At 26.8% G+C, this 12,744-nt stretch overlaps 1 protein-coding gene across 3 annotated transcripts in view; it reads left to right on the plus strand.

Annotated features, from left to right (window-relative positions):
* LOC136092219 (uncharacterized) overlaps positions 1-12,744 on the plus strand; it is a 35,586-nt gene that overhangs the window by 14,255 nt on the left and 8,587 nt on the right. The window contains exons 3-7 of one of the 3 annotated variants that reach the window (XM_065819980.1): positions 5,703-5,902; positions 9,382-9,557; positions 10,407-10,430; positions 10,507-10,660; positions 10,752-10,825. In XM_065819980.1, coding sequence (XP_065676052.1) covers positions 5,881-5,902; positions 9,382-9,557; positions 10,407-10,430; positions 10,507-10,660; positions 10,752-10,825 — 450 coding nt within the window. In that variant the 5' untranslated portion in view covers positions 5,703-5,880. The remainder of the gene's footprint in view (positions 1-5,702; positions 5,903-9,381; positions 9,558-10,406; positions 10,431-10,506; positions 10,661-10,751; positions 10,826-12,744) is intronic. The other 2 variants (XM_065819978.1, XM_065819979.1) reach the window with 2 other exon arrangements.

The following is a 12,744-nucleotide window of genomic DNA, read 5'->3' on the forward strand; positions in this document are numbered from 1 at the left end:
TCTTCATTGTTAACCAAAAGAGAAATTAGAATTTAAGAAAAAATGTAGGCAGATTATCATAATGTTATTGCAAAGTTTACAAGAAAGATGTCTATTGAAGTATTCTTTAAAAAGGAATGCTTTATCTTTGTCTCCAAATGCAATGGTTTAAAACAAGGAAGTATCCGCTCTGAAACTTATGGGTCTTGCTGAGAGATTAAGTGCATTAAAATGGCTTTCAACTGACGATGTAGATGATGCAAAACAAGAGTTTGATAAATTTTTTGGTGCACAATGTGTTCAATTTAGAGTCTTTGAAATGATAATAAAAAAATTTGAGTCCTTTAATGAATTAACTGATTCTGTTGATAAATTTCTTGGTGTCTATTTGCACAAAACTCAAAAATATTCAGCATTGTGAAAAGTCTGTGCTATCATTTTTGTTTTATCTTATGGCCAATAGGCAACAGAACAAGGATTTAGTGTTAACAAGCAGTTGTTACTAGAAAATCTACAAGAAAGATCTCTTGTTTCCCAAAGAACAGTTTATAACCACATCGATTTCCATGACATTGTTATTCATTAGTATGAGTTTCCCAGTGATCTTTTAAAAAGCTGAAGGTTAGCATAAAACACGTACAATTCAATGTTAAAGGAAAATAAGGATCAGTTAAAGGTAGACGAAGTAAGTAAGAAACCTAAATTGATTGATGAAGAATTTGTAATTATAAAGAAACAGAAATTTTTTTTTTGCAAAATGCATCAAAGTTCTTAAAACTGATGCCGACAAGTTAAGCATTGAAGCAGAAGAAAAGCGAAACTTCACTATCCTTACGAAAGCAAATTCATTTAGAAACACAATTTTAGAAAAAAAACTGGCAATTCAAGAGCTTGATATTTCACTAAAAAAACCTGAACAATCTAAGAAAGAGATTAAATAGAAGTGTTTGATAACCTAGTGTATCTATATATATACAATATGTACCATACTATATACAACTATATTACTACATATATTTATATTTATATACAAAATATATTTTAAGACAAAGTATATTTTGTTTTTTTCTGGTCGAGAAAAGATCAATATATCCTTGAAAAGTCCTAGAAATATCTTGGAATTTTAAATTAAGTTTTGGCTGGCCACCCTTGAATAAGTTTATTTAAATAAAATTTTGGATTTTCCTTTTTGCAGTTAATCATTACCAATGTTATTCAATAAAAAGTTATTCAAGTTTATATAGTTAGATATATTCAATCTAAAAATGCTAACGGGTGATGCGGAAGTTATCGGCCAAAATAAAAACGTCAATAACTTATTTATAAATAAAAAAACAAACTACTATTATATTTTTTTTAAATAAAGCATTTATCTTTTAATAAAAATATATTATTTTTTATATGAAAAAACACCACCATCTGCAATTGATCTCAATTTTGCTCTGACTGTAAAAAGTTTAAATCAATTTCTTGTAGTTTTAGTTTAATGTGATCAATCGAAACTTGCTCTGTTGAGACCTTCTGTGCCAAATGTCCCCAAAAATTTGGTCAATTGGTCGTGCTTGAGGCACATTTGGGGGATTGAATTCTTTATCAACGTAATAGATATATTGGTCCATCCAATTTAAAGAATCTTTAGAATAATGAGAACTTGCTAAATCTGGCCAAAATAAATAGTTAAAGTCTCCATGATACTTGTGAATAAATGGAAGAAGTCGTTTTTCTAAACATTCATTAATATAGATTGATGAATTGATCGCTACAGCCTTGGAAGTGCAAAACAATGGCTCGGACATACCATGGTCAGATATGGCTATCCACATTAATGATTTTTTTGGAAATTTCTCTTTTCCTATAAAACGAACACTTTCTGGGCATGTCTTTTTGTTGTTTGTGTAGTATCCAGAATTTCCAGGCATGTTGTCCCCTGCAAAACAAAAGTATTTTTTATCATCGATGACTAGAAGCAATTTTGTGTTATAGAGTTGGTCAACTAGTTTCCTGCTTCTTTTCTTTGCTTTTATTTGTTGTTCTATAGTGTATTTTGGAGTCTTTTCACGTTTTCTATATTTAATATTCATTTTTTTTAACTGACGACCAATTGTCGATTGATTTACACCGAATTTAATACCTATTTTTCTCTGACTGACCCCTTTTTCGATTGTTGACAAGTCTCGTTAATTCGGCTTTCTTTTCTCTAGTCTAGGATGTCGGGCGACCAGGGTGCTTTCTATCATAAAAACGATTAAACAGTTTCAAGTCTTTTTAGGTTATCATATATTGTACTTCGAGCAAATCCTTCCTTTTCAAAATAATTTACGATTTTTTTTTTTTTTATATATTAGGTTTATTTACAAAAAACATTTTTAGTCGCTTTCGAAAAGATTCTCGTTCAGCTGCATTTAACCTCATTTTAAATAATTGAGTTTTAAAGAATAAAGTTTATATTTTATAGAACGTTTATGCCTACACATAAAACCACAAAAACTAATTTTTATGCTCAAATAATGAAATTAGGATTTGTCCGATAACTTCCGCATCACCTGTTAACAAGATTATTTTTAATATGGTTTCTTGAATTATAACTATAAATTAATATAATTAAATATAAATAAAGTATGCAAATATTATAAATATGCATAATATTATTTTCAGAAAAAGGTTTTTCGCACAATTGCTTTTTTGAAAAAGCTTAAGATTAAAAAAGAAATTATCATGCTAAATATAAATAAGATATATATTTAATAAAAGTTAATAAAAGTTATAAATAAGAAGTTTAAAATTTTTTAACAAATGTCATCCTGATGAATTTGTTTAAAATAAGTTATAACCAAATATAAACATACACTTTGATGTATTTTTAAAATAAAAGTAGAAAAGCAGTATTCTTCGAGTAAATACAATTTTGAAGTTTAAGGTTGTATTTAAAAGCTCCAACTTCTTTTTTTAACACTAAAATAAGAGTATTATAAAGAGTAATGTCATTATTTAATTGTATCAGATCAATATTACAATCACCAAGTAAGAAAGCAGACTTATTACTAGCAGGACAGACATGATATTATTAAAAACATTGATTTCTATGCAAGGGCGTCTATAAATGCCGCCAACAGCAATATAAGACTATTTAGAATTGGATAAAAAGAGGATGTTTCTTTTTTTTAACCTTGTTTCAGTCATAACATACTAAATAAGACTAAATAAAAACCTAATCTAATTGTGTAAGTTTGTTAACCTTTTAAATGGTAGTATAGTCGTGAAACAACACTTTTTTTTTTCTAACCTTCAAGAAAAAAAATGTATTTTGAAAAATTTATACAATTTTAAATTTATTTTTTAATGTTTTTTTTTTTGAAACAAGCACAATTTGTCTTAGCAACATATCGTTAGAAAACAGAGTTTAATTACCATGGTGTTCTAAAGCTATTCATAGATATCATATTCATCTTTAACCTGGTGCCTTAAATGTTATATGCTAGATAGAACTTTTTATTTAATTTTAGAAGCAGTGCAAGCCTTCCCAGGAGATGCGTGAAGTTTTTCATCTTGTATGTCCACTCATAAGTTTTTACTTTAGAAAACTTGGTCATGGCCGTTTGCAAGTTTTATTATATATAGTGTTTCAATACTTTGTGGAAAAAACTTTCAATAACAGTTTCAAAAACAAAGAAAGCAAAACTAACCAATAGGAAATTAACCAATAGGAAAATAAATTTAAACAGAAAGTAATAAAAGTCATATAATAAATTAGATAATTTGCTTATTGTTTTTATTTTCGTTTTTTTATGGTGGTTGCTATTGAATTTAGTATTTCAAAAGATTTTTTTTTGCAATATATATACATTGTTACATTAACATTTATCATTTGCAACTGAACTCGAAAACCAGTTATTTTAATGGAATACATATAGCTGTTGGAGCCTTAGGGAAGAAGGAGAAAAGAATATATTAGAGTAAGAGTTAGCTAACAACTATTAAAATGTGTTGAGCAGATGTCTGGTATAAGAGCACAAAATTCAAGCAAAGATTTATTATCAATTATTTTTTACGTATATTATACAAATAATATGGTAAACCAAAAGGGATGGGGCAGGTAGAATAAGCACACTGAATGTTAAAAAGCAAAAAACAAGTAACCAATTTCAGTTAAGCGACTTTTTATCATTTTTTAACTTTTAAATTATTCAATAAGCGGTATGATAAAAGAAGTAATTTTAAAAAAAGGTTTATGTAAAAATATTTGTTACAAAAGTTTGAATGATAATTATGTTTGATATAAGTGCTATTTACTAATAAAAAAAAGTTAATGATTGGGTTTAACTTAACTGTCAAATTTTTATTTAGAAATATTACTAAATATTATTCAATATTGAAATTTTATTTGTTCGTAAAAAAAAATTAGCTAATTTTTATCACAATTGCTTTTTCGGTTTTCCTTCCTAAACATTTTTTTTTTTTACTCAATTAAGTTTTAAATAAACGGCTGCATCAAAAGTTTGCACAAAACATAAGTTAAACTTTTTTTTTCATAACCCAAGTTAAATTGCAGCAATTACTTTTTAATAAACGGTATATACTGCGATATAATTTTAAAAATAAAATAATAGACTTTTAATAAATAAAGTAAATAATTTAATGTAATTTTTTTATTTGTTACTCGCTAATCTTTTTAAAATAAAAATCATTTTGTAATTGTAAAGCCGTAATTAGAAGTTTAAGAAATAATTATTTTAAAAATTCAAAAATTTATCAATTTTTTATTTTTTTAAATTTTTTATTTTAATTCACCTCTCCTAGGCCAAGAAGGCCACTACAGATGAGGAGACTACTTGATTGTTTTTTTTTTTTTAACTCTCTCTTTACTCTATAACTCGGAAACATGAGCCTTGACAATTAAAGTCGCTGCGCGGAGAAACATGGAACTAGCGTGGAACTACCAGGGACATGATGGGGATCTTAATTCATTTATGCAAATGTTGAGAAAAAAAAGAAATTTGTTAATAACATTTAACTCATTTTGCGGTAATTAATGTTATTGCAGTAATTTAAGATAAAGATAATTTTGTATCGTCAAACATTGCATTAAGCTGTTGCATTAAACATTTTTAAGGCCATATATATTATATATATGTATATATATATATATATATATATATATATATATATATATATATATATATATATATATATATATATATATATATATATATATATATATATATATATATATATATATATATATATTATATATATATTATATATATATATATATATATATATATATAATATATATATATAATATATATATATATAATATATATATATATATATATATATATATATATATATATATATATATATATATATATATATATATATATATATTAGTAGTAGAAAATCACTTAACAAAAATTTTTTCCATTTAACACTGTGTTTCATCAACAAAGATTCATCAGAAAAAAAAAGAAAAAAAAAATATCTTACTATAAGCAAGCTTTGTGCAACCTATGAAAAGTATATGAATGAGCTGAACTACCAGTTGCACCTTTTTAAAAGTTTTTAAATCTCCACAAATCGGTGCATATCTATCATGGAGGTTTTTACCACCATTGTTGGCGCAAAATCTCCATTTGGCGCCAACAATGGTGGTAAAGACCTCCATTGTAAATTTTGTCTCAATTTTTTGATTATTTTATTAATTTTTTTATTTTTACAAAATATAGGCTTGTTAGCTTGGGCTTAAATGAAAACAGGCATTCTGTATATGGGCCCAGAATAGAGGCAATAATTTGCTTCAATATTAGTATCAGCTTTCTGGTGACTATCTGGGTGGCATAGGAGGTGGTGATAGAAAAGGAAAATCAAACAGTTGTTAATCACTATACATACACTTATTAAAACATGTATGCAGATACACTTTTAGGTATATCTAAATGCACCTATTGGTAGAAGTATGTGTAGTGTGTATGGGTATATTTTTTTCGAAGTTTATTTTGTATATAATTTCGTTATATATTAAGTTTTTTTATATAGTGGCTGTCCATTATTTATGTCAACAATTTTCCTTAACCTCCTCCCTTTGTCAAAAATTTTCAGACCCCCTTTCCCCCTATTTTGTTGACATAATTAATTGACAGCCCCATTGTTATTAACATTCTTATAAAAATTGTAATTTAATAGTAAAGTTATTATTTGTCTTTAACCACTTCCCATGCCTTCCCGAAGTTGAGGTAATGGTGTACCCTCTGGTTTTTTTCCGGTCGCCCTGGAGGCTGCTGAAATTGTTTTTCTTTCTTATTTGAGTTGTCCGCTATGATAATCAGTAGTCCTGTATATTTTTTTTTCAGTATTTTTCTTGGGTAAAAATACTGCGAAAAAAAAATTAAACAACTGGCTACTAAAATACATCTAATAAAAAACATTTTAATTAAAATTAAATTAATTTAAAAGAGATATTGATTAAAAGATAACTTTTAAAGATTTTCATTTTTGTTGTAGTTGATATCGGTTTCATTTCGTTACTTTTTGTTAATCTGAACAAAGGTTTCATTATGTGGAATAAAAACTTGAAACCCATAAGCGCAAAGAAATGTTTTATAAAAAGAAAAATATTTTCAATCAAATATGTTATAAAAATATTTTTGAGGCATTTTAATTTTTTTTAAATTTTTTTGAGGCGTGACGAATATTTGTTGACTATTCAGTATTTGACCTATTTGGCTACTTTTTTTCTATTCAGTATTTGGTCGAATATTGTAAACTATTTAGCCGAATACGGAATTCCAGATTGTAGCGAGAGAAAAAAACTCATAAAAACGGATTACTCAAAACTTTTTTTTTTGTTTTTTTTTTTCAATTTTCAATTTAAAAAATTAGTTGGCATATTTGATACTTAAAATCAAAGGTAGTAAGTTATTATAAAAACATTTTCATTGTTTGATGATAGAAAATGGTTGCGAATTCCTCATAAAATATACATTTAAAAAATATACAACTTTCAAAAATAGCCATTCACTATGTATACCGCCGCCAGCAAATAATAAGAAAATTTTATCAAGTTTTGTTACAATGATGTTTTGCACTTGCTGACCACACCTTGTTAGGGTTTGATGTCCAATTTAAGCTAATAATTTCATATAAAAACTAATTTAATTTGCAATAGGAATTTTCTTTTCTGCATCTTATGTTTGTATTTTTTTACGTATATTATACAAATAACATGGTAATATATATTTTCATTTTCATTTACATTACTTTTCTTACGAAGTGGAGATGAATTGTCACAGGTGCTACTCAGCACTGGAGAGGTTCATCAGTGTCAATCATTTTTTCACTGAGAAAGATTAATCCTCCACTGAATTAATCTTTCTCAGAGCTTTTTTTTAAAATGTAGATCAATAAAAAGGCTACTGTATAATTGGCAATCTCTTTAAATCATAAGTTAAGTTAACCTAAAGATCAGGTTGTAGTGAAGATGTAATTTTTAATAAGTTTAGAGTTCTTTGTGCTATATCTATCAATAGTAACTTCTCAAATTACTTCAGAAATGCAAGATATACCTGAGCTGGTTATTTTTGTAACCTTTTTAAATGGTTTGAAGAGTATGATACTTTTATACATAATTATAGTTAAAACAATTTGATGTTAACATTTAACAAATAAAGCATGCTGTGACGGGACCTAGTCAAAAATGAAACATAAACGCACAGTTAACATGTCCACTTCAATGAAGCAGATCAGAACCTTCAAAGTTAACTAAGTGTCATCAAATATTCGGTATCTAAATATTCAGTGCTTCGGCGCCTAGCCAAGTATTTGGTATTCGGCAAATCACTATTAGTGACATTTCTATATTTTTTATTATACTAAAACTACTTTTTTTAGAAATATTGAATTTCCACCTGCATCATTAAGGTGCATTCTAAGAATGATTTTTCACGTGCATCTCAATGTTTTTTTTTTGTTTGTTAATTTTGTTCGACAAAGTTAAAATAAAAGTTTATTTTAATAATGAAAAGCAAAAGAGATTCTATGTTATTAATGATTCAACTCCCTATTCATATTATATAAAATGTGATTATAAGTTTTAAAAAATGACATATTAGCATTTGGAAGAAAATGTAATTTATAGCTTATTTTTAATAGAAAAGAAACATGCTTCAAAATGCAACAACAACATTTATGAAAACAGTACACCCTCACTTACAAATAATAAATCATGTGTTGGCTTCTTTTTATTAAGTTGAGTAAAATTATATAACGCATCGTAGTGTACTCATTATTAAACGAAGTGTATACTACTTTAAATGCTTTTTAAAGGTTTCTTTTAAATAATTGCAAGGAATAAATTCTTAATAGTTCAAAATATTGGTTTATTAATAAACACACTTTTGTAAATAACACTGTCTAGTCATCCTGCCAGGCTATTGACAGACATTTTTTTCAAAATTTTAGTCGCCCTTGGAGAAAACAAGTTGTCCCGTGCCACTGGACAATCATGAGGGTACATCCCTGTGAGTTATGGTTTGGATTATTGCCTCTTGTCCTTTATTAAAGGCTATAGTATGTATTTCCCTAAAACTTCTTTGTTTTGAGTCTAAATGGTTTGCATTTAGATATGAAAATACAAAGATTCGGTACAACTATTAACACTCATAGCCAAATAGACTTCTATCCACTCTACCTAAGGTATCACAATCATATTTAATGGTGAAATGGAAAAATATATATTAAAAAATCCAATTAATAATTCAAAATTTTAACAAAAAAATTAGGTTTTAAAATGTATTATAGGATGCCTATCTGACTAACAAAGTCATGACATTTTAACTTAAGAAAAACTCTAATTTGATCACTATTTCTTCAAGAAATCCATATATCAAAAATTTGATATTTAAAACACTATAACTTTTTGTAGAATTGTTCAACTTTAATAATTTTTTCACCTTTAAAATACTGAAGTGTTTTTTAATGATATATAACAATCTAGAATTTCATTAATTTAAAAATTTCATGTCACATACCTAAGTTTACTAACTTAATTCAAGCACTAAGTTCAGATATTTAAAAAAATTGAGGAAATTATAGCATAAAACAAACAAAATTAACTTTAGTTGGTTTTAATTAAAAAAAAACAATTATGATAATTTTAATTTAATATAAATAATGATTATATTTATGATAAAAATAATTAGAATGTTTTTTTATATTTATATATATATATATATTTTATATTTATATACAATTTAAATATTAGCAGTAATATACAAAAAAATTTCTATTTCATTTTTATTTACTATTATTTGTATTCAGTTAGAAAGATAATATATTAACTTTGTTATTTCTGTATGTTGATTATTTAAAAAAAAAATTTTATGCTTTACAAAATTTGTTTAAACATAGTGATTTTTGGTCCATTCACTAATATTTTAAAAGATGTGCAAGGGAAAAAGGCAATTTATATTTCTTATGACACACTAACTGAAGATTGCTATAAAGTTGAAAAAATAGAAAAAATCGAACTTGAACAATGTTCATATGACCAGAAATGGATTTGTTCTCAATCTATTAATTCTGAGGTAAGTATCGAGTTGTGTTTTATTCATAGGTTTATCATTGGTAATATCATTGTTATTTTAGGTGTTTTTTTTTTGTTTTTTTGCATTTAGTTACATATTGAGCTACAATTTTTTTTTTTTGTAGTTTATACAGAGTATAAACATAGATTGGTTATACAAGTTATACTAGAGTATAAACAATAAGGCCATAAGTTCTTTTGTAGTTCTTTTAGAGTACAAACAATAAGATTATCAGTTCTTTTGTAGTTTTTCTAGAGTACAAACAATAAGAAAATCAGTTCTTTTAGAGTAAAAACATTAAGACCATCAGTTCTTTTGTAGTTCTTTTATATTACAAACAATAACATCATCAGTTCTTTTGTAGTTTAGAACTTCAGATAATTTCTTTCTTTTGAAAAGATAATAAAATCTGAAATTATTTGTAAACATTATTAAGCTTTAATATTGTCATCATAGAAACCTCTTAAATGATTATAAAAGCTAAAAGGTTCAGCATTATTATAAAGTTACATTTGCTGTTACTTAAAGCAAATTTTTTATAAGTTTTTTTGGTTAGAAGGCTAAATTTAAGAATTAGTTTTATGTATTGTCTAGAAAATACTGTGCATAATTGTCTACAAAAAGCAGCTAGAAATATAAACAGTTGTTTATAGTTGACAAAATATTTTTAATATGAATTTTAAATTTAATAATTGGGACTATAAATTTAATATTTTTTATGTTCTAATAAAATTGATTATTAATGTTAAGTTTATCATGTGCATATTTCATTTATTTTCTTTTTAATTAGTTAATATGTTTTAAGTTATATATTTCTAGTGATTGTATTAATATTTTAAAATGTTTTAGTGGTTGTACTATGGGTGCAATAAGGTAAAATTTCAGTAATTATTTGTTTCACGATGTTTCATAAAGTATGAATTTAACTTTAAGTTTTATTCTAACAAAGGAAAACAATGTGAGCATGTATCGAACTTGCTATATTAAATTATCAGCTCTTGAAGAAAATTATCTGTACAGATTTCGATTACGATATTCGATTGGCTACAACAATGTATTTTCAGCTTGGTCAGATTATCTCTACCATAATACAAATAGTGCAGGTAAGTATTAATATACACAGTATATTTGTTTGTATATTTTTTTTATATAGAAAATGCAGATGTTGAAAAAAAAGTAAAAAACTTTTTTTAGTTCCCAGAATTCCACCTGCATTTAAATGTTCTCGTGATGAAGAAAACAATAATGCCATCAAAATAAGTTGGTCTGTAAGTGTTTTATGTTTTCTAAAAAATTAATTGTGACTTTTAAAACTTTTAATAAATAATAGTAGACAAAATAAAACAAGAACACCACATTTTATTTATAAACTGTAAATGAAGTAAAAATAAAAGTATATATTCTCTGAAAAATATTTTTGCAATCACTAAAACGTCACTAAAGCCACACTTTATTAAAAGTTTTTAGCTAGGAGATAGGCTAAATAGTTTTCAAACATCGTCTCTAATCTTCTATCAGCTGTAGTATTTATATATGTATGTATAATATATATAATATATATGTTATATATATATAATATATATGTTATATATATATAATATATATGTTATATATATAATATATATATATATATAAATATTATATATATATATATTATTAGGGCTGTCCAGAAATTATTACACAACCCAGAACATAGCCTAGTGAAGTTTTTCCCATTATACTATCAATTCTTTATTGAAAAACATTTTTTACAGATTTATTTTAAGTCTTCTAGGGGTTGCTCAAAGCTCTTGAACATTTTAACTAAAATATAACAGAAAATGTATTAAAACGCTATCTTACTTTTGTTCTTACTTGGTCTTACTCAATTAGATTTATTAAAGTAATTATGGAAATTTTTATTTTTTATATAGTAATATTATGATGCACAACTTGTGCATGTTTGTTTACGTTCTACATATATTTCTGGAAAATAATTCAATATTTTCATAGTTTTTAAGGTCCAAAATGAGGAAAAATGTTGAAATTGTCACTTCAAGTTAGTAAGTTCAAGTTATTAGTTTCAAATGTTTAGTGTTTTTTTGTCAAAACTTGGAAACAGCTTTCGATGTTGTTCCACACCTTGCAATAGCCATGCTCTCTGTTGTTCATCTGTTGTTATTATTGTTGCAAAATCTGAGATTAGTTTGACGCCTCGTTCGGCAGCATCGTTGACAACTTTTACTGTTCGAACAAACTTTTGTTCGAACAGCAACTTGGAAGTCTTCATCTGCTGCCCATTGATTCACTGGTTTAGCAAGCCAATCTCTTCTGATGTTGAGATTCTGGAACAACAGTGTGACTCCGGTCCTAACAGACTCTTCAAAGTGTGTTGCGTTTGATTTGTCTGAAGATTGGTTTACCCATTCGGAAGTTTTCAGGCACTGCTATTGTCCACAATTTGTTTGCTATTTCTTGCTTAACATGGTCACTCATTTTAGGATGATAACTAAATAAAGCAAAAGGAACAACTTCTTCAATGAGGTACCATCGATGGTTGTTTAGTTTGGCTACCACAACATCTGCAATTTCTCTGTCTACATTGCGGAAATCCATCATGTCATGAATGAGTTCTAGATCGTTTACGGGAGCATCGGCTTCAATACTGGCTTGCATCCATGCTGAGGTGTAAAAAAGAGCCAAGAATCTGTTTATACGTTCCAGTTTAATCACAGCTTCCTTGTCGTATTTCATTGCTTTTGAAAACATGAACATCTTCCCAGCATATATGTTGCAAGCCATCCAACGAGCCTGAGCTCCAGGTTTGAGGAAATGGGTACCACGAGGTGGTGTTTCACCCAGAACAATAAGATTATTTTCTGGGCACTCTCGGTAGTCATCCCGAGGAAACACAGATGATTCCTTGCTATTGAGCAGCATTTTTAAATTTTCAATGACTCGTTCTTTAACTTCCAACAACCATGGATTTTCAATTTTCAGCAACTGGATAGGTGATTGCTTATCGAGACCTGACCATGCCTCTTTGAAGGTAGCAAACATTTTGTTTTCTGGTCCTCTGATTTCACCAAACAGTGATTTCCAAACAGCGCTAGCTACAAGTTCAAGGATATGGTGACGACAAGCAAGATAAAATAGCTTTTTATCAACAAGTTCTTCGATAAGTTTAGCTGCACCCTTATGGACCCCA

This window comes from Hydra vulgaris, chromosome 15 (assembly GCF_038396675.1).
Source record: "Hydra vulgaris chromosome 15, alternate assembly HydraT2T_AEP".
In the NCBI taxonomy this organism is placed as follows: domain Eukaryota; kingdom Metazoa; phylum Cnidaria; class Hydrozoa; order Anthoathecata; family Hydridae; genus Hydra; species Hydra vulgaris.